We start from the raw sequence: 21,091 nt of genomic DNA on the forward strand, positions 1-21,091 counted from the left end.
GGGAGAGGCGGCGGCTGGAGGGGGGGAGCTTGGGGGGGGACAGGGAGGGGACGCGGGGGGGCCCCGCCGGGGACACGGCAGACTGATGCACTTGATGTAGTGGTGTGAAATAAACAGTATTTTTCTTTTTTCTTTTCCTTTCCTCTTTTTTTACGGAGTGGTGGGGGAAGGAAGGGGGGGGGGGGGGGGGGGCGTCCCTGCTCGCCCTCCCTGGTTCCAGACCCTGGGGGATGCGGAGGAAGGGCGGCTCTTGGCACCCTGCTGGGGCTCCCCATGCCACCAGCACCTGGGTTTTGGGGGAAGCGGCTCCGGGGATGGAGCCGGGCCGGTCTCGTCCCCTCCATCCCCGCTGCAGCCCCGGGAGGGAGAAAAATCACCTCCCCCGGCCCGCTGCTGGCTGAGACCCGCGCAACTCATCGCACGCATGAGCCGGGGCCGGGACTCGAACCCGCGATCCTCCCGCAGGCGCCGCGCAGACCCCAGCGCCCCACGCCGCGCCGCTCACGCCCCGCCCTCCGACCAATCCCCGCGCGGTGGGCCCGGCGCGAAGCTCTCCATTGGCTACCTCCCGCCGCGCGTCACCCGGCGGCGCCCGGCTCCCATTGGCTGGACGCGGCGGCGGGGCGGGGCCATCTCCCCGCTGGCGGCGGGGGCGGGGGGTCCGCGGCGTCGCCGCCTCCATCTTGCGGGGGCCGCGGCCCGGGGCGGGAGCGGGGCCGGGGGCCGGGGCCGGGGGCCGGGGCCGGCTCAGCGGCGGGGCTCGGGGGGCGCAGCCCCTCGGGAAGGCGGCCCCGGGGGTAGCGCAGGGCCTCGGGGGTGGCGGCGGGCAGCCCCTGAGGGGGGGTCGGCCTGTGAGGGGGGTGTGGGGCCCGGGCGGCCCCTCAGGGGTCGGGGGGCGGCAGGGCCTGAGGGGCTGCGGGGCTTTGGGGGGAACGTAGGGCCTGGGGGCGCGGCCCCTGGGGGGGTCGGTACGGCTCGGGGTCCCCCCGGGGCTGCAGTCCCGTGGGAGGGGGGTTTGGGGGTCCCCGGAGGGTGAGGGCCCCTCGGGGGCGTCTTGGGGTGCTTGGGGCGAGCGTGGGGGGCTGAAGGGCCGGGGGGTGGCTGGGGGTTTGGGGCTGAGTCCCCTGCAGTGGGTCTCGGGGATCCCCCAGTTCGGGTCTCGGGGGTCCCCAGGTTGGATCTCAGGGGTCCCCAAGTCGGGTCTCGGGGGTCCCCAAGTTAGCCACCCCAGGAGAGGGTCCCCCAAGGGCTGGTGGGGGGCGCCCAGGAGCAGGGGGGAGCGCAGCTGAGCCCCCTCGGAGCGAGCTCACCTCTCCGCTGAGCGGGGCGACGCAGCGGGGCGCCCGCCGAGGAGCCCCCCCGCTGCCCTCCCCCACGGGGGACACGGCCCCCTCGCCCGGGGCGTGCGCCCCGTGCCTGTGGGTGAGGATGGCCTGGGCTCTGAAGCTGCCGCTGGCGGACGAGGTGATCGAATCCGGGCTGGTGCAGGACTTCGACGCCAGCCTGTCGGGCATCGGCCAGGAGCTGGGCGCTGGGGCCTACAGCATGAGGTAGGTGGGCTGCTCCGGCCACCCTAAGGGGTCCATCCTGCACCTGGGAGAGGGGCTGGTCGCCCCGGGGGGCTCGGGGTGGGCTGGGGAGCCCCAAAATGCACCTGAAATGGGGGACTGATGCTTGGCGGTCGTGGCGTCGCACCGGGGGACGGTTCAGGAGGGAGCCGGGCGCTCAGCGCCGGCACCAACCCTGGGACGTGGTGGTGGCCGCTTGACGTTGGGATGGAGTCACGGTTGCCCGTCGGCCACTCTGGGCTTTGGGGGCTCGCTGGGCGGCCCTTTCGGAGAGTGGATGCGCTCGAGGTCACGGGGCTGCGCAGCCCCTGCACTGCTCTCGGTCTTTGGCCTCCTCGTGTCCTCAAACTGCAGCTAAATCGCCCAGCGTTCGTCCCACGCTTCTCCTCCGCTGCTGGTTAGAAGAGCCCGTGGCCAGTTGCTTTGTTTTTATGGCCCTAATTAATTACCCTCCTGGAGGAACACCAGCGGGTTTTTTTGGGGGGAGACCAGCTCTGTCCTGACCGAGCTAAACCAGGAGCAAAGGAGAGGAGCAGGACCCCCACGGGATCAAACGCAACGATCGGAATCGGGACCTCGTAGCGTCGGATGCTCAAACCCCGTTGCGCAAGTACGTGGCCCGTGCTCTGGAGATGGGTCCCAGCTTCCTTCGCCGCTCTGCCCTCCAGATCCCGGCTCTGGCAGCCAGCCGCTCGGCCGAGCCTCCGTGCAGCGGCGAGGCCCAAGCGCCGCGTCGCGCTCGCCGTTCCAGACCCGATAACGCCTCGTTTCTGGCTGCGTGAGTTGCAACGGGGACGCGCAGCCCGTGGATGAGGCGTTGGACTGGACGGCGTCTGCCGAGTCGGTCTGCAAGCAGCCGCGCGCTTCCCCGCCGCCGTCCTTGATTAATCGGCTCCATCGTGGGCCGGGGCAGGTCCAGCGCCGTCTGCGAGAGAGCTGCCTTGGTGTAAATTGGGGTGGGAGCTTTATTAGTTCAAATGCGACTTCTGTTCCGCTTGTGTTCATCCCGGGATGCTCCTCGGCTGGAAGCGAGGAGGGAGGACGAGACGGATCCCTCCCTGCAGACCCGAGGCAGGAGCTGGGCACGCAGGCGGGCGGCGAAGAAAGGTCTGGAGGTTGGGGCTGAGGTTAAGCCGTCCAGGAGGAGGAGGAGGATGCCGCAGGAGGACGCCTTGATGCAGGATGGGGGCTTTCTGAGGGGGCTGCAATTGGAAATGGTAAAAGTCAGAATTAAAAATGACCCATCACAGTAAAGCAGGCTGGAAAGCTTCCAGCCCGCTGCCCATTTCCAGGGGAAGTGGAAGAGCAGCTCTTCTCATCCAGCCTCCGTCTCTCCTTCCTTCCAGCGATGGGGAGAGCCAGCACCTTCCCAAAGTTATCCCCGACCACCGTTAGGATCCGTCACGACCTTTGGGCTTTGTTTAATGGGAGCACTTGGAAAAAAAACGGAGTCCCAAAGGTGTGCGAGCTCGGAGGGAGCGCGTCCGTCACCTCGGGAGTAGCAACACCGAGCGCTGCCGTGACCGGCAGCGTTTTGGAGGCGGGATTCCTCCTTCGTTACCTTTGATGGGGAGGGAGGGAATGAGTTTCCAGTGCTTTGGTGGGGGAGTCCTGAAGCTTGGAAGCTCCTTTTCCTCCCCTTTCCCCTTCCTTTTGGGGGAGGGGTCCTGTGCACAAATGCTCCCCTCTCAGAGGGGGTGAGCAAAGGTGTCGTGGATCATCTCAACATACAGCCTTGCCGCCGCCAAGCGAAAACCCGTTGGCCGTGCATCCAAAGTTTTAATTGCGTGAGGAAACCTTCGGTTAGCTCGCAGCTTTGAAGCGTTTACATCCTTTACCTGACCCAGCCGGGCGCCGGTTTTCAGCGCCGGAGGTTCGAGCGGAGGTTTCCCAAGGCCACGGCTCTGCACGTCCCCGTGCCGTGCACCAACCCGGCTGCAAAGCGTTTCCACGCCGGTATTACCGGTGCCAAAGGGCTTTGAGCTCCGTGTCGGGGACGCGGTGGCTGTGCCGCTGCTCTGAGCCCGACCTGCTGCCGAGCGAGGGCCGTCTGAAACCCGACTCTCTTTTTCGGAGACTTTTCTTGACCTACGCTGCCCGTAAATAGAGCGTGTGCCCCCGTAGGTGAGCGCGCCGACCTTCCTGTCCTGACATCTGACATTTTCTCTCCGTGTCGCGGGAAGGGGGGGGAAAGGTTTCAACAGGCACCTCGGGTTTTGAGCGTGTTTGGGGCTTTTCCGTGCTTGCCCCGTGGGGCTTTTCCGCTTTTCTCCCTTCTCCCTATGGAAGAGGCACGTTACTACCTTGGGAACGAGCGCTGGTAGGTGGTGGTTGGAGATGAGGGTTGTCGCTTCGCCGGAAGCTTTTTCTCGTTTGAGTTGCACGGTAGGATTGTGCTTGGCGTTTGTTAACGAACCTGAATTCGTGGCGTTACTGTTGTTCCCTGGAATTAGGTTTTTAGGAGAGCAGAGGTGGCTTCGGAGGTGATAACCAGGCATTGGCTGAACACTTCCATCCGCAGAGTTTTTCCGTAATTATTTATTTTCCCTCTTTTCCAGGAGATTCTCTCCCACCTCAGAGCCAGAGGCCTTAAGTGACGTGTCTTTCCGCAAAAGCATGTTAAATTGCACAGTGAAATATTGGGGTTTCTTAAGGGGAGATGTGTCCTCAGGAGCTGCAGGAGCTTCTCCAGGTGCCTTCGGCGCAGGCAGGAGTCTCTATAAATATTTAATTTTTTATTGCGCCCTGCAATGCGTAAGGCTGACCCTGCTCCTACAGCACAGACGCGTAACCGCGTCTGAACGACCAGAGGTCCCGGCCGAGGGGCTCTTAGCCAACCCCGTGGCCATCGCGACGGCGCAGGATCGCTCCCCGCAGGCAGGGGTGTCGCGGTGATGCTCTAGCAACCTGTCCACGCCAGCAGAGTTGCACCGAAAGCAGCTCTGCTTCCCCAAAAACTGCTTGCAAAAGCAAACCGTCGTTTGCTTGATGATTATTCCCGATTAATTGGGTTGGACTCTTGTTCCAGAAATACAGGGATGCGACTTCCCTAAGGTTTTTGGGGTTTTTTTCCCGTTTTGCAGCTCGCAATAAAACGTGGGGTTTGGGTCGTGGTTACGCGGGGTCTTAGCGAACGCCGATCTAGAGGCTGGGTTTGGGAGGTTTTGCAGGGACGGCTCTGCCGTTCCTCTTGGCAGCGTTCGGGCGGTGTCAGCGGCCGTGCGGAGCTTCCGGAGCCCTGAAAAGCAGCTTGTGATATTGGAGCAGTGCGCTGCGCCGCGTAACGTGGATCCAGCATCGCGGGAGAGCTCCGCGTGCGCGGGAAAAGCGAGCGAAAGCCGGGATGCTGGCGATGTGCTGGCTTCCCGTGCGGGGAGGTCGCGGTCGAGCTTTGCCTCTCTCTCGCCCCAACTGTTCTTTTGCAAGGCAAAGCAAGAGAGCGAGCAAAAACCGGAGTCTCCCGAGGCTGCAGAAGTGGGATTGAAGCATTGCCGCGTCAAAGCCTACAAGGAAAACGAGCGCTCACGCGTGCAGAAGTGCATCCTGCGTTTCTCCAGCTGCCGGGAGAATTTGTGCAGGGCGTAGCCTTTAAATTAATTTTCCCATCTGTCTGGATGCAGCAGGTTAGCGCTGGTCTTCCTCATCCTCGTGCCTTCGTACAGGGATCAGTACCATCCGTGCGTCGTCCTGCCTCGGCAGCCCGCTCGGGCGAGAAATCCTCTGCGGGAGGAGACGCCGTTCCTCTGCCGATGAGATGGAGCTGCAGGGAAGTTCGTCCTCCGGCTTGTGTAATTTGCCTAATTGTGTACGCGCGCCTCGAAGCATCGTGGATGCCGAGACTGGGGCGTCCGCGTGGCTCTGCGTGATGTCTGATAAGTTGGGATTTGGGCGGGGAAGGGCTCCTGCTCGGGTTTGGGCAGCAGCGATGGGCGTTATTGCACAGCGCTGGAGGAAGGGCAGATGTTTGGTCTCTTGAGACCGAAGGGTTAAAGCCCTGTTAGGGTGGGAGCTGGTATTTGGCCAGTTAAATCCAGTTTTTCCTTGGGAAAGGTTTTTAATGTTCAACTAAAGGAAAAAAAAGCTGATTTAACTCCTCCTTCCTTGCAGTCCCGTGAGCATCCGAAGCCCAGGAGCCTGTAACAGGAGGGGCAAGCGACCCGACTTCAGCAGGGCTCAGCGCTTCGCTGCTGCCCTTCCAAGGGACCCGAATAGCTCTGGCCCCACGCCGCGTTCACCTGGGGGCGGTGGGATGGCGCTGGGCGGCCCCAGCAGCCGATCCGCAGCCCTGCGGTCGCATCCGTGCTCGAGTGCGTTTGCCCGGGCTCTGCTTTTGTTCCGGGCTCTGCTCGCGTGGATGGGTGGGAGGATGTTCTGGTTTATGCGCTACGGAGTAATTGCTCTTGGCCATTGTTACGGCTCAAAACAACTGCTGAGAGTCAGCTTCTGAAACAATTTCTATTAAATACATGTCCGTACGCTCAGGGGTATCGTTCATGGTTTTAAAGTAACATTATTCAGCAAGTTCTTGTTGCCACGTGGCCTTTTGAGTGTGGAAAAGTATCCGAGTTTGCAGGGGAATGGAGGCAGCGAGCTTTTTGCCTAGTTGCAATGACCTGGAGACATCCTTCTCCCGCGAAAAGTTGGTAGCACGGGTCTTGAACACCCTTGCTTTTCCCAGCCGGCGCCGAGAGTGGCGTGACAGCACCCAGCGGATGATGAGCGCGCGCTCGTGCCAGCTGGAGCAGCTCCGTGCCGCTCTGTGGCACGGCGTGGAGCTCCCGGGTAACTCCTCTCCTATAACCCGATAGCCAGGAAGGCGCTCAGGCTGTCGCAGGGTAACGGTTTGTGGTGAAGCCATTGCGACGGCTCCCCGGGGCGGCTCCTCCTCTCGTGAAATGTAGGCTGGGCAGGAGTCGCGGTGTCTTTCGGCCAGAGGCAGACCTGTAAGGTATAAAAGAGGTGCCTGCGGTTGTCTCAGAAACCTGGGTCTGGTTTCTCCCACGTCCCGTGGCGTGTGGAGCCGCGGCGTGGGCTGTGCCGCCAGTGCCGTGCAGCATCTTCTCACCTCCGTGCGCTTGGTTTGGGTCGGGGCTGGCTGGTTGTGCGGTGCCCAGCAGAAAGGGCTCTTGGGTCTGGGGGCTTGTCGGTGAGTTTGGGGAAAGCAGGGGGCCACCTCCTGCTGCTTTCGGGCCAGAAGGGCTCTTTCCGTGTGGGAGCCTGCAGGATTTGCTCCTCCGAGATGCTCGCGAGTGTCGTGCAGCAGGTTACGGCTGCGGGAGGGAGGGTTTGGCGCTCTGACCGTGCGTCCTGCCCCATCCGACGTGCCCCGGGGTCTCTGCCTCCGCTTTGGCTGACACCCGCGTTCGCTGGGGCAGCGGGGGGCTTTTATAAGCACAGAGGAGGCGTTGGCGAAAAAACTGGTGACCTTGACCTGAGCAAGACTTCAAATTCCTGCCAAGCCGCTCCGGGAGGGTAAACGAGCTCTGGGCCCCGCTGCGTGGAGCAGGGGAAGGGGTTAGGGGCCGCTTTGCTGGCGGAGGCGAGCGGGCCGGTACCACCAGGAAGAGGACGGGCGTTTATCAGCGCGACACGGACGTCGTTCTGCACGCGTCTGTCTTTGCAGCGGCTCCGCACAAGCGGCGCGGGAGTCGCGCTGCCGGAGGAGCTGGGCTTCGGTCTGAAACACCAACTCGGTTGTGTCTCAGCTTTGAAGGAAGAAATGTGTGGGTTCTGGGGGGGTAGGGGGGCTCGCCTGGGAAAAGCTTTCGCAAGAACAGGCGTGGGGTCCTCTTCTCAGACTGCTCGGTCTGCTTTAATGCTCCTTTGCAGTTCTGCGGAGAGAGGTCAGGGTATGTGGGGTTTTTTTAACTAAAAAAAGCTCAAAGCTCTTCCTAGGAGGAGGATACCAACGCCATCATCTCTCTGTAGCCAGAGCTGAAATGAATCTGACAAATCTCTTTGCAGCGACGTCCTCGCCCTGCCCATCTTCAAGCAGGAAGAATCGAGTTTGCCTCCTGAAAACGAGAACAAAATTCTGCCTTTCCAGTACGTCCTGTGTGCCGCCACTTCCCCCGCCGTCAAGCTCCACGATGAAACGCTCACCTATCTCAACCAAGGTGAGGGAAGCCCCGTGCCCTCCGCGGGCCGTGCGCGCCTCGTGTGAACGCCTTAAAAAATAAAATTCTGCCTGTGGAAATTTCCCTTTGGGATTGGAAAGCGCCTCAATAGTAAAGCCCAGATTGCTCCTGCTTGGAAGCGCCACCTCCTTCGCCTTGCCACCTGCTTGCGGCGGTGAATCGCCTGTAGGATTTAACCTAATTCAAATCTGCGCGATGTGAGGTGGTTAAGTGGTGTATCGGTGCCGGCGTGCTCTGCAGCGGGTGTATTTTACAGGTTCAAGCTGTACCCGCTGCTTTCAAGTAGAACTGGAAGATCAGGGTTGGTGACCAAAGCCAGACGAAGCTTGTGTCATCGATTTCTTCTTGGGTTAATAAGGGTAATTCCTGGAAAGTACTGCTGCAGGAAGGGGGAGGATCGTCTGTTCCTGGAGAGGGGTGTTAGAGCTGCGGCTCTAATGGCTCGTGCGACCCCCCACTAAAATTGGCAAGAAGATGAAGTGGCGTGTCTAGCGTGGCAGCAAAAGATGCCAAAATGCCAGAGGAGGGGCGGCAGCGAAGGTCTATCCCCGACTAACTGCGAGGCGCCCTTGTCTTCCTTCCCTCAGGGCAGTCCTATGAAATCCGGATGCTGGACAACAGGAAAATCGGGGAGCTGCCGGAGATAAATGGGAAACTGGTAAAGGTAAGCGGAGAGCGCGGGTACGCGTGTCCAGCTGGGGCCATCCCGCGCCGTCGGGAGCGGCGAGCGAGGTCTTGCCCTGCGTTCCTGCAGCGGCCTCCGTGACGGCGTTTTTGGGAGAGCTCTGGCTCGGGTCGGGGGTTGTTTTCCCTTTCCCCTTCTCCCACCTCGCGGAGACCAGCCTGGCTGCTGGTGTCCAACCAGTCTCCTGGGCCGAAGCCAAGAGGCGATGGCTGATCGCTTGGTGTTCGGGAAGGACACGCTGCCGCCTTCATGCTTCTGTCCCGGGGTCCTTCTGGGCTTTCTTTTATTGCTTTGGCTTCTCCACGAAGCCTTCAGGCCCCTCTGTGACCGGGAAATGCCCCGCAGCTTGAAGACTGTCGGGTTTCCTGGGGCGGCTCCGGGCCCTGACTGTTTCTCCCCTCTAGAGCATATTCCGAGTGGTGTTTCATGACCGGCGGCTGCAGTACACGGAGCATCAGCAGCTGGAGGGCTGGCGGTGGAACAGGCCTGGGGACAGGATACTGGACATAGGTGAGTCCCCGTGGCAGCACCCTGGCCGGGGCTGGAGGAGATGTGGGTGCCTGAAGTGCCTCCAGCCGCGCTCCCGGTCCCTTGACTTCAAGGGACAAAGTGCTGTCACGATTCTGCACTTTGAGAGGCACGGCTGGTTCTTCCGTATGTTCCCTGCGAGTCTCTTCCTTCTCCTTCTGCTACAAACCGCAGCTTGTTGTCCCTCTGTGCCCCTCCAGATATCCCAATGTCCGTGGGCATCATCGACCCTAGGGCAAACCCAACCCAGCTCAATACAGTGGAGTTTCTATGGGATCCTTCAAAGAGGACGTCTGTCTTTATCCAGGTAAAAGAGGAGAAGCGGGGAAACTCCCGTTGCGGGAGGCCTAGGGGAAAAAATAAAAGTTTTCCGAGGGGGAAAGAGATGCTTTTTTGGCTCGGAGCTCTGAAAGAGCAGCCAGATGCTGCGGCGGTAGAAAGATGTCAACTAAAACACCCTGCCTCCTGCCTCAAGCAATGCAAGAGAGCAGCGGTTCACGCGCGAGCAAGGCACAGGCGCAGTTGACCACCAAGAAGTTGTTTTACACGTTTTTGCGGCGGTTTAGGTCCCGCTGGTTTTGCGATTTGAGTCTCCACCTTGCTTAGATGCTTTTGCACATCTCGCCAGCTGCCTAAACCTAAAATACCTCTTGGAAATCTGGCCTGCCCTTCTAGAATAAACAAGCTGCAGCGCGTGGAGGCTGGAGCAGCCGAACTCTCTGCCCTGCTGATCTGGAGTTTGCTTGCAACGTTAAGAGGTTGCAAAACTTGTTAGAAGAATGTGGCTCCACCTCTGCTGCGGCATCCCCTTAACTCCTTAATGCTGGGGGCACTTGGCGGGGTCCCGTCCCAGCTCTGTGTTTTGCCCTTGTCACCTTACGCGGGCGCTGTCCTGGCTCCCAGGAGGGGAATGGGAAGTTTGTGGTCAGGCAGAGACGGCAGAATCGCTAACCGCAGGGTGCCTCGCCGTCCCCCAGGTTCACTGCATCAGCACGGAGTTCACCATGCGGAAGCACGGAGGAGAGAAGGGGGTACCCTTTCGGGTCCAGATCGACACGTTTAAGGAGAACGAGAACGGGGAGTACACGGAGCACCTGCACTCCGCCAGCTGCCAGATCAAGGTCTTCAAGGTACCTTGGCCTGTTGGCGTCCTTCCCCCGCTAGGAAACAAACTGGGAGTCTGTCCCAGTTCACGCTGCGGCCCTGGTGAACGTCACGGGTGCAGGACGGTGGCCAGGCTTGCCTGCAAAAGGGCCTCGTGGTCCTTCTGGTCTTGCCTTGCCGTTCTCTCCCTGGTTCCTCGCTGTCGATCGAGTCTGGATACTTTACTTACAAAACCAGTAAGCCAAAAACAACGTACAGGGAGCACATGGGTTGTGTTGCCTCTGTCTGAGACCTCCCACGTTTAGTCTTGAGTCTTATCAGCTTGGGAGATCCTCCGAGGAGCTTGGGTGTCTGTCTAAACTCCTCGCTTTATTATTACCCACATCTGATGGGCCCGTCTGCATCTGATGGGCCCGTCTGCATCTGATGGTCCGTCTGCATCCAGCCTCCCCAGTGGCGCAGACGTCTGGGCCCTGTTGCGAATCGTTTGCAGAAACCCAAAGCCATGACCTGGTGGTGGCAGCCGCGGCGGCACGATGGCATGGGTGGCACGCAGCAGCGCGCGGGTGTCGTGCCGTGGGGGCACGCCATGCCCGCGCTGTCTGGTACGCGGAGATTGCCTCCGTTACCCCGTCCTCCAAGTAAAACCACGCAAAATCTTGGCCGTGGCTCCTCTGCTCTTCTCCCTGTAGGGGCGCTTGGCACGCAGCGGGGTCGGGCGCCTGGCCTGCGCCGCGTTGCGGTCCTGCCGTCAAGCTGCTGCGGGATATTGGGCAGCGTGCCCCGCTGCTGTTGGCTTGGCGTCTTTCCCCTTCTCTCTCTTCTCTTTTGCCTGTTTGGATTATAACATTTCGAAGGCGGGGGGTGATTTGTTAGGGCTTGTTTGAGCTCTGGCTGGTGTCTCGATGCAAATAGCCCAAGCGGATGGCTGCGGAGTCGGGGGTTAAGGGCCAAGGCTGGTCGCAAACAAGCACCCGGAGGACAGGGAGATCGCGAGGCGTCTGGCGCCACGTTTCTACTGAGCTTCAGCTCTCTGTGCCAGGGGATGGGGTGGATTTTTTTGGCTCTGATGACCTCGAACCGGGAAAACCCAAAGCAGTGAAGCTGTGGCGTCAGGGCACGCTCTCCCTGCAGCGGATCGTCTCGGATGGTCTCAGCCTTCTCGTTCAACGCAGCCGCGCTCCTGGGGTCGGGGCTGCTGCGGGGACGGCAGGCTCAACACCGTGGGTGGGTTTCCCTGTGCCTGCGTGAGACCTATTCGCCGTGGGCTCTCCTTTGGCTGTGGGTTGATGTGATTCAGGCTCCTGCCCTGCTCTTTCCTTTCTCCCTTTTGCCCCTCAAAGCCAGGAGAGTTTCGGTGCTTCCAAAATAGCTGCCGAGGGCCCTTACCTGCGCTCATCGGCATCTGGAGCACGGATCCTTTCTAGCCGCCAGAAGCAGCAGCGCTGACCACGGAGAGATAAGAGCAACCATTAGATTTTCGTGGCAGGAGCTGGCCAGCCACGCCGCAGCTAAGCAGCACCTCCTCACCCAGCTCGGAGCGCGCCGGTAGCTTGTTCAGGTCTCGGTTTTGCTGTCTAGAGGAAAAGAAATTTGGAGCTTGGGGGAGCGGGAAGGCCGTGGTACCCGGCTGTATTTGCAGTCCTAAAGCTTCCCCGCCGGTGCCATGGATGCCGCTCATCCGCTCGGGAGGCGTCCGCATGTTGGCAGGCAGCTGCGGGTCCACCCAGGCCAAATTTCTTTCACTTGGAGCCGAGGCAGAGCCCAGGCACAGCCAAGTTTAAAGGGAATTTCTTTAGGGTTCTGCCGAGAGGAGCACCGGGATAGCTTTGGGGGTTATAACGGCGCTCTATTACTTGTTGCTTTCCCCGGGGCTTTGAGCATTTGGTAAAGGCAGCAAGTAAACTCAGCTTAATCTTGCGTGTGAGAAAGCGCACGGTTTTTCAAGGTCGTGGCAAAGACACAACTGAGCTCTCTCGTCTCCTGGTGCAGTTTGTGCCACTGAAACGCCGCCTCTCAAAGCGGCTGATGAAGATGCAGAAGACGCAGCTCAGATACGTGACGCCAGAAACGGGCCCGTGTCCCCTTAGGGCCGACGTATGCTGTCGGGGGAAGTTTCTTCCGAAAAATGTTTCGCCTCCTTGTCCAGATGTTCTGGGCCCCGTTTTAGGGGCGGGGGTAGATCAGGATACTGGGGTTGTTGCAGAAGTGATGCTCTCGCCGTAGTTAATTCTCTGTGCGTAGTCCCAGCCCTCTTCCTTTTCCCTCTGTAAAGCAACAAGTGGGTGAGCAGAAGGATGAGTCGCCTTTTCTGCTCCTTGCATTTCTTGCCCATCTATCCAGCCGTCTGCTGCCCCCCTTCACGCTGCTGTTCTAACAGGAATGCCTCCTTTCCAGCCCAAAGGAGCTGATCGGAAGCAGAAGACGGACAGGGAAAAGATGGAGAAGCGAACACCTCATGAGAAAGAGAAATACCAGCCTTCCTACGAAACCACGATACTCACAGAGGTGAGGGGCTCTTTCGTGCCGCGGCTGGCGGCGGCGTTTTAACGAAACCTGGCTTACCTCGCTCGCAGGTGGCGAGGAACTGGCTGTTCTGCCGTGAAACGTTTGGCCGAGTTGGTAATAGCTGCAGGACAAAAGCAAGATCAATTTTGTAGGCAGCGGAGGGGTTTCTTAACCTGAAGAAGGGCTCTCGTGCCTGGAAACGTGATGGTTTTTTCCCCCACGGTAACAGATCATCTGATAAAAGATTTTTACCTCTCCCTGCAAGCTTTGTTTTGCCCGTGTGGCAACTGGCCACCGAGGCTGTGAGCTGGCAGAAAACCCCGTTGTTTCCTCCCTGTGCTAGTGGAAAGTGTCGGCCTATTAACAGGCGATCGTCTGCGGGGTTGGTGCTGAGCAGCCCTGGGGAGGGAGCCCTCGTCCTGCCCCGGGTGAATTCGGGGACGCTCCTCAGTGCCCGCTTCAGGCGCGATCCGCTGCGGGCCTCGCTGCACGGAGGCGCCCGGGCTGGCGGGCGCCATGGGTGTCGGCCCGGTGCCAGAGCGATGGTTGAGATCCCAGATCTCACTGCCTTTGATTTTGTGACTTTGGGCCTTTTGAGATTAAGAAGCACCGGATCTGAGCTTTGTGACCATCTGCAGTGAATTGGCATGGCTTCTTTTAATCCCCTACTTTATTCTTTAATTCTCTTTCACAGTTGGTTGTCGGTCAGCAAATAGCTGTTAACCTGTGCTGACCGGAGCAGATGCCGGCGCTTGTTCAAAGCAACCCTGTGACTCTTCTGGCTTTTCCTTTCTAGTGTTCTCCCTGGCCGGAGATAACGTACGTCAATAACGCGCCGTCCCCTGGCTTCAACAGTTCCCACAGCAGTTTTTCCATTGGCGAAGGGTAAGTGGGGAGAAGAGGCCGGCTGGCTACCGATTTCTGCCCGGCACGAGAGATGGATGTGTCTGAGCTGGCAGTGACGGCCAGCGAAAGGAAGGGCCTGGTTCCACGGTGTGCAGGGAGGCGGAAGCAGCCTACGAGGCTGCGTCAGTGGGGGAAAATCAAATTAAAGCCCTTGAAGCTGAGCGCTGTTACCTCTCCTGGCCGCAGCAAAGCTTGGCTCTGGCACAAGAAGCCTGTGTGCATTTGATCAGCAGTTCAGCTCCCAGCTCGGCCTTTCCCCGCCGCGTTAATACCCCGCTGTAAGCCGTTTGTTCTTGCAAAGCATTGCACCGCAACAGTGACGGCGTTGCCGCAGCCACGGAGCTGTTTCTCCCCGTGTTTCGGTGGTCTCGGTTATGGAATTGGGAGGGGGGTGGTTGCTGCCTGCCGGGATGCCGTGCCGGAAGGGGAAGAGCGACGCTAACCTCGTGTTCTGGCTCTTTTCCCCGACCTAGCAATGGCTCCCCAAACCATCAGCCCGAGCCACCCCCTCCGATCGCAGATGTAAGTCACACCTCAGAGCTTATGCTTGTGGTAAGGATGGTGCACAGGTTGGCGAACGGGGTTTGGGGATGGAGCGGGGGCGGGTTCGCGGGTGGCCGTCGTTTGCTGGGGAAGAGGCTGCTCTAGTTTAACATCTTTGGGGAGTTACAACTTCTTCTTGGCTCTTCTCTGGGAAAAGAGGTGACAGGGTAAAAAACATCCAGTACAGCGATGCGGAGCTGCGAGCGAGCTTTTTGTAGCTCGCCATGACCTTTACTCATTGCCTTGATCTTCACTGTGCCTTCCCCTCTGCTTCCTTCCTCTTCCTCTGTCCCTCTGAAGCCTTTTAAATCAAACCCTGTCCAGGCCGCGGCCCTTACTGCGCGTGCGCTGCGAGCCCGGCTCACGCCGGCCTCGATTTAAGGCTGTGACTCCAAACGCTGACCGCGCTGACCTGTGCTCGTTCCTCAGTGGAAACGCTTCCCCGTCACCTCTGAGGCCGTGACCCTTCTTTTCCTACGTTGCAGAACCTCTTGCCCACCAGCACGCCCCAGGAGGCCCAGCAGTGGCTGCACCGAAACCGCTTCTCCACTTTTTCTCGGCTTTTCAGAAACTTCTCAGGTAGGTTACGGCATCCCCCTCCGTGTCTGCCCCTTCCCTCTGCCAAGTCGCCCTGCCCCCCTCTCGCTCCTGAGCCCATCTTCGTGTTACCGTTGCAAATATGAATGTTTTGTTAAAAAATCCCGTATTTTTTGTAACACAATAAAATGTGGCTCCCTGAAAGCTGTGTTCTTTGTTTCTCACCTCGCTCTCAACTGGCAAAATAGCGGGGACTGGGGTGGTTTCTCTTCCGAGAGCTCGCAGCACCCTCTGATCTTAAAACAAGCTGAGAAACGCTGACCTGAGGGGAAGCACCGCGTGTAAAGAAATGCTCCGCATTTATTTTCCTCTCCTTCCCCGCTGATGCGGCCTCCGCTGCCCAGGGTCACCGAGGCGCTGGATAGCCGGCTGTAAACGATAACGCGGGACGCGGGGTCGTACCAAAACACGCTCTTGCAAAACCAGTCTGGGGAAAAAAAAAAAATCTTGGGAGCATCCGTCTGGGGGAAGCGGGGGGAGGTTGTTAGCAGAAGGCAGAAGCAATTTGGGAATGGGGTGAGCTCTGTGAGCCGGAGGAGGGGGTGCCCAGAGCCCCCCCATTCCCAACACTTTCGGCTGGATTGTGTGATTTTTTTTTTTTTTTTTCCTCTCGTTTTGATTTTTAAAACCGTAGGTGCAGACTTACTGAAGCTGACCAGAGAAGACGTTATCCAGATCTGCGGCCCTGCGGATGGCATCAGGCTCTTCAACGCGTTAAAAGGACGGTATGTTTGCTTAAAAACTGATTGTGGATGGCGGGTAAATTGTATTTGTTTTAGCCTGTTTGCTTGGCTCTTGCTATTAGAGAGAACAGAATTTCATTAACTTCCCTGAACCTCTTTCACTCAAATTTGATAACATAGCTAGCAGGGTAACCGCTCCAGAGACAATTTGGGGAAGAAAATCCATGTGGGAGGGAAGCGTTAGAAATGGTCTTATTCTTTGAGTGTCGGAGAACCAAGCCAGAAAGCCCTGCCGATACCATCCGTGTTTCCTCTGTCCTCTGAACCGCCTCTCGGTGGAATTACCTTCCCGGAAAGGGAATATTCCTTTGCACCTTTCCCTGCAGAAGCAGGGACTGGTGTTTAACTGACCTCCTGTCCGAGCTGGAGCGTTTCCGAAGGCGCCGCTGCAGCCGGGCGGAGAGGCACAGGGTGGGCTGTATCCCGGAGGGAAGGTCTGGGGAGGCATCGGCGCGGGTCTCCGATACGGGGCCGCGAGAGCTGGCTAACGTCCCGCCTCCGATGGCTCGGGAGATAGCGGGGAAACGCGGTCGCGCCGTGCTGGGGAGAAGGGTGCGAAGGACGGGAGACGCTGCCGGCTTTTGCGCTGCAGAATGAGACTCTGAACGAGAAGGAGCGTGCGCGTTACCACAGAGCTCGGTCTGAACCGTGGCTGCTCTGTTCTCGGGAGTGAACCGTCCGATTTAGCTGCTCGGTAGCCAGCTGGCACCGTGTCCCCATGCCGACTTCACCCCCTTCTCGCAAAAACCTTTGCTGCATCACCTAGGTGGGGATGACCACGATGGTTTTTGCTTCAAGACAAATTTGTCGATCTCCTCTTTTCCTTCTGAGGATACCGGGGAGGGAAGAGCGCTGGCAAAGTGTCGGGAACTAGAGGTGTCCTTGAGCAAATCCGATGGCGTTCACTCGCTGCTCTGTCCGTAGGATGGTGCGGCCCAGACTGACCATCTACGTGTGTCAGGAGTCCCAGCAGCTGAGGGACCTCCAGCAGAAACACGAGGACGGCGACGCAGTAACCAGTACTTTTTTTGGTAAGGGCTTCGAAGCCTGGCTGGGGGCACGTGGCCTTGGGTTGCTGCCGGCAGGGCGAGGGGGAAAACAACAGCCGGGGGGTTCAGCAAACAGAAACGCGGCGGGGGCCGTTTCCAGCCCCGCTGCTGCTGCCCGCGGGCGCTCGGCACCAGTCGCCTCCAATCCCCTCGTCCCCACACCAGCGCCCTGTGGGTTTTGGGCTGGCGAAAGGCCCCGCTGGCAGGCAGGGCTGCGTGTGTGACCTGAGCCCGCGCAGTGGCTCAAAGAGGGTCTGTGGCTTTTGTTTTCAGCCGCTGCGCTTCGTGTCGGCTGCTCTCGTTCTTGCCCCTTCACTGCGAGGGGGCAGCGAGCTCACACGCGAGCTCACCCGCAACCTAACGCGGGCTCTGCGCGCAAACGCAGGGGTTGCGCACGCTCCCCTTCGCTAAGGGTGCCAAAAGATGGCGGCGAACCCTTTTTACTTGCCCTGATCCTACCCAGCTGATTTTTCTCCTTGCCCGCCAAATGGGTGGCTGCAGAATCTGACTGTCGGCACGGTGCCTGCTCAGAGCCGACAAACGATAGCTCCTGTGAGAATCCAGCTTCGCCCAGACAACAATGAGTGACCTACATTTGTGGAGCAGCCAGGCGCCGGTTTATCCACCTCCGTGACTGGAGCGGCAAGCGCAAAAGCAAACAGCTCGTCCTTTCCTTGCCCTGCTCCAATTCGGATCCTCTCGCTTCCCCCCAGGACCTGCCTCGTGGGAGTGGGGGAACGGGGCTCTGGGAGGTGCTAGGGTGGCGTTTCCATCCTGCCGGGATTGAAAACCGCCAGGAAGGGTACAAAACGCTGCTTGGCTGATGCTAGTCGAAATAGAAGCTTTTTGGGGCAAGGACTGTGTAAATACAGAGCAGGCGTTGCGGGACAGGGATGACAGCCGAGTTCCTGGGGAGCCGATGCTTCCGTAGCTCAGGGCACGCTGCAGCCGTGTAGCAAGAGCAGGCACCAGCGACACGCGACGTGTAGATCCGGCAGCTTGGGCTTGGAAAGACGATAGCTGCGCGAGTCGGGCGCAGCAGAGCGGGCGTTTAGAATCGCCTAAAAAAGCTGAAAAGCAACACCCGATAGATGGGCTGTGCGCGGTCCCTCCCCGACGGGGCTGTGGTGTTCCTGGGCAGAGCGCAGCCGGTTTGCGGCGCTCCTCGAAGCACCCGCTCCCGGGGTTAGCGTGCGTGGCCTTCGCCGAAGCCTCTCGGCATCCGCAGCGTAGACGTCGAAGCTGCGCTTGGCATCTGGCTGTAATAGCTCTTCTCCTCGCAGTGTACCACGCTATTTATCTGGAGGAACTGACGGCGGTGGAGCTGACGGAAAAGCTGGCCCAGCTCTTCAGCATCTCTTCCCAACAGATCAGCCAGATTTACAAGCAAGGTCCGACGGGGATACACGTGCTGATCAGCGATGAGGTAAAAGCCTCTGGGCGCTCCTTATTTTCGACCTCTTGCGCTGGGTTGCTTCAGCTGGTTCCTGTCTGGTTGTTGTGCTCTGAGCTCCGCTCTGGAGGTTGCGCAGGACCCCGGGGAACGGGTCCCCGGGCGGGTCTTCAGGAAGGGCCCTGCTCAGTCGCCTCCGGCTTCCAAAGGGTCGGAGTTAATCGTTGAAGCCTGTAGAGCCAAGGATGGTGGCGCTTGGGGATGCTGCTCCGCTGCCGGGGGCGCCTCCCTTAAACCCGTGAGGTTTATCAGGCGGGAACAGCTCTGCCTGAGCTCATCCAGGCCGCTTGCGCACCCTCCTTCGGGCTTGGGTTTCTTCAAGCTTTGCTATAAAAACAGGGAGGGGGATTGCTGCGGGAGGACTTTGCTTTCAGATCTGCATCCCAGAATCCGATGGTTTCTCTCTCGGCTTGCTGGTTTGGACCTGCAGTTCGGGAGAGCTGGAGGAAGGAATAAATATTTATGGCTGGTGCCTTTCCTGCCTCCCAGAGCACTAAGCTCCTGCCCGAGCAGCTTCTAGCCCTTTCGGTCCGCTAAATCTATGCCTGTCGCTGAGGGGCGGAACCCAAAGCCTTCGCTTCGGGCTGTGAAGCACTTGTGCGGTGTTTGAATGCAGCCTCAGACTAAGCTGGCTTCTTCCAGATGATACAGAACTTCCAAGACGAATCCTGTTTCGTTCTGGACACCATGAAAGGTGCGTAAACGCCCGGGCCCCATCTTGTATTTCCCTTCCCTACTTCTTGGGGAGCTCCTGCGTCAGATCCGCTCAACCCAGCGGATCCCTTTGCTGTTGTGGGTGCCTCACGAGCTTTGCTTCTTTCGCAGCTGAAACCAATGACAGCTACCACATCATCCTGAAATAGGAGGGGACGGGATGAGGAACGCCCGCGATCCTCTCGTCGCGCACGAAGCCCCTTCACTTCCAGCACAAGGACACGAGCAGAGATCTGGAAACTCCTGGGCGCCCTCTGGAAAGACCCCGAGCCGTTGGTTACTCGGCTGTCTTTCTCGCAGGGGACCTCCTTGCTCTGACGGCATCTAAACGGCCGTTGGTGGTAACGCGCTGCTTAATCGCTGGAGCTCTGAGGCTTGAAGTTCCCAGGTCGCGCTCTCGTGTAGCTCGCGGTAGAAATTTGCCATTGGGACCCAAGACCTGCGTGAGGGCTTCTCCTGTGGCAGGCGTGCTCTGCTTTTCTGAGAGGCATCAGCTCCCGTGACGCTCGCGGACTGGCAAGAGAACAGGAATTCAACTGGCCCAACAAAGCCAACTGGCCCTCGGGCACGTGCTGAGCTGAGCGGGTCTCAAATACGCTACGTGCTGTGCTGATGGAGTGGTAGGCTAGGGCTGGGAGGGATTTTCTTAAAAGATTTTGTTAAGCTTTCATTTAATATTACAACGCATCTGTTAGACAAAGGTGGTGACTTTTGTTTTTCTCCTCGCCACCCACCCTGAAACTGGTGTCGGCGACGCGCGGGTGCAGCTGCGGCGCCATCCTTCCCCTGCGAGCGTAAGGTCGTCAGGAACTTTATATACGGAGTTAGTTTGTGTGGCCGTGTAAAGCTGGAGCAAAACGTGGAGCGAAGCGGCGTTGGATAAAGAAATAGCTAACGGGCTTGGTCTGTGGGATTCTTTTTTGCGTGTTTTAGGGAGAAAAAAAGACTTGGCTATCTCCGCTGAAAATCGAGCGACGTCTACCTGCTGCCTCGTTTTCTGTCCCCGCGTCCAGCCTCCGCGGCCGCCCCGGCGTCGCTGTAGCCCTGCGTGTGCTGAGGAGGCGGCGGACGGCAAGTTCAGAGGGTTATTGAAAGCCGTTGGACTCGATGGTGACAAAAGTGCCTCTGCGCCGGTTTCCAGGACAGCAGGGAAGTCTCCGGGGTGAAGGATCTGCCCTGCCGTGCGGGTGAGGGATCCTGTTCCCCGTCCGTAAGATCCCCCAGTGAGGTGCCCGGGGTCACGCCTGCCTCGAACCATCCGCGCTACCCGAGGACGTTTTGAGCCAAAAACTAGGGGAAAAACTACAACGTAAAGCAGGGCTCTTCTTTTTTAAGAAGGCTGCGAGAAGATCCAGCCCCAGGCAGGCGATGTAGGCGCTGCTGAGGCCGGGGAGGGCCCCTGGGGTGGGCGAAGGCGCTGGCGGATGCGACAATCGCGGCGGCCACGTCCCGCTGCTAAAATACCGGCTGCTCTTCTGCGTTCCTAAGCCATAAAAGATTCTGTTCCCATCTTCTTCAGCCAGCTGTCATCGGTTTGGAGATGCAGTCGAGACACCGAGCGCGAATTAGAGCTGGTTCAGTCCTGGCCAAACCTTCCCGTCCTTGGCTTGCACTGGCCGAGCTCCCGCGGCCGCTGCGTGTGACCCCGTCCGGGTGCAGAGGGCCGCGTAGCGTCCCCGTCTCCCTCCTCCGTCGCGTGTCACGCTGCTCGGCGCGCGCTCGCTGCGGCGCCGGAGGCAGGACGTAGCTCAGCAGCTCCCCGAAACCGTTGTTGAGGGCTGCGGCGGCTCCCCCTCGCCCCCAAAGTTGCCTCCCAGCCGCAGCCAGGGCTGGGTGGTGTCGGGGTTGGCGAGGAACCGGAGGATCCAGAGGTTAATCCTGGGAACGGCCGCAGCCGAGTGCTGGCGGCGGGGAGCCAGGGTCCTCTCCCCCTGGGCTTGTTCGCCCAGCACCGCGTGAACTCGGGGGCCGAAGCCTCTGGCTGGTAATTCCGGCAGGGAGGAGGAGGCCGCTCGCTCTCCTCGCCTGGCTTTGAGACTGCTCGCCTCTTAACCCTGGACCAGAGCCGCGAGCGCGCCCCGAGCCGCCCCAGCCTCGTCAATCCGTCAGGGGTAAAAAAAAAATCATTCAAAAATGGAATTATTTTTCTCGCTTCTCCCCATGAACGCTGGGGAGCGGCTGGACTGCGAGCTCCGCGGATGGAGGTGCTCGCGTTCGGCCGCTCGCCTCTTGTCCGCGTTTCGGTTCCTCCGGTGCGGGGGAAGGTGCGCGTTCTCATCCCCATTTTTCCATTAGCATGCGAGGAGCGCGATGGACCCGGACAGTCGTGACGCAGGCTCAGTAAACTTTCTGTGTTGCTGTTGCTGGGTGCCTGCGGCCGGTTTTAATCCATCGGATGAGGAAAATGCCGGTGAAGGGATTCGTCGCGCGTGGTGGCCCTGGGAGGGGAACGAAAGCCCCCGGATGGACGGGGGTAGCGATGGGCCGCTCCTTCTTCCAGCCCCGGTTGCCGGCTGGAAACAAGGGGGGAGATGAAGGGGTTGGAGTCGGGGGAAG

The 21,091-nt window shown here is 59.5% G+C and overlaps 1 protein-coding gene across 4 annotated transcripts; it reads left to right on the forward strand.

The window, feature by feature from the left end:
* The first annotated feature begins 1,096 nt into the window (after positions 1 to 1,096).
* TFCP2 (transcription factor CP2) lies at positions 1,097 to 20,035 on the forward strand. 4 transcript variants are annotated; one of them, XR_014230417.1, is made up of 15 exons: positions 1,097 to 1,550; positions 7,533 to 7,684; positions 8,293 to 8,369; positions 8,795 to 8,900; positions 9,119 to 9,225; positions 9,896 to 10,048; positions 12,420 to 12,530; positions 13,327 to 13,415; positions 13,910 to 13,988; positions 14,465 to 14,558; positions 15,211 to 15,301; positions 16,244 to 16,350; positions 17,738 to 17,794; positions 18,464 to 18,515; positions 18,647 to 20,035. XR_014230417.1 is itself a non-coding variant. In XM_082332386.1 (15 exons), the coding sequence occupies exons 1-15, from the start codon at positions 1,429 to 1,431 to the stop codon at positions 18,682 to 18,684; spliced, it is 1,521 nt and encodes a 506-aa protein (XP_082188512.1). In that variant the 5' UTR covers positions 1,097 to 1,428; the 3' UTR covers positions 18,685 to 20,035. The 4 variants fall into 4 exon arrangements, 3 of the variants coding, with proteins under 3 accessions (XP_082188512.1, XP_082188513.1, XP_082188514.1); XM_082332386.1 differs by having other exon boundaries at positions 17,652 to 17,794; XM_082332387.1 differs by having other exon boundaries at positions 13,910 to 13,958; positions 17,652 to 17,794.
* The last annotated feature ends 1,056 nt before the right edge of the window (positions 20,036 to 21,091 follow it).

This window comes from Platalea leucorodia (assembly GCF_965183815.1).
Source record: "Platalea leucorodia genome assembly, chromosome: 23".
Lineage (NCBI taxonomy): Eukaryota > Metazoa > Chordata > Aves > Pelecaniformes > Threskiornithidae > Platalea > Platalea leucorodia.

Bases quoted from the DNA above. Each gene is read 5' to 3' on its own strand.
- TFCP2 (XM_082332386.1), top strand. From the start codon at position 1,429: ATGGCCTGGGCTCTGAAGCTGCCGCTGGCGGACGAGGTGATCGAATCC. The intron at 7,685-8,292 runs GTGAGGGAAGCC...TCCTTCCCTCAG, and splicing joins GCTCACCTATCTCAACCAAG to GGCAGTCCTATGAAATCCGG. The intron at 10,049-12,419 runs GTACCTTGGCCT...CCTCCTTTCCAG, and splicing joins GCCAGATCAAGGTCTTCAAG to CCCAAAGGAGCTGATCGGAA.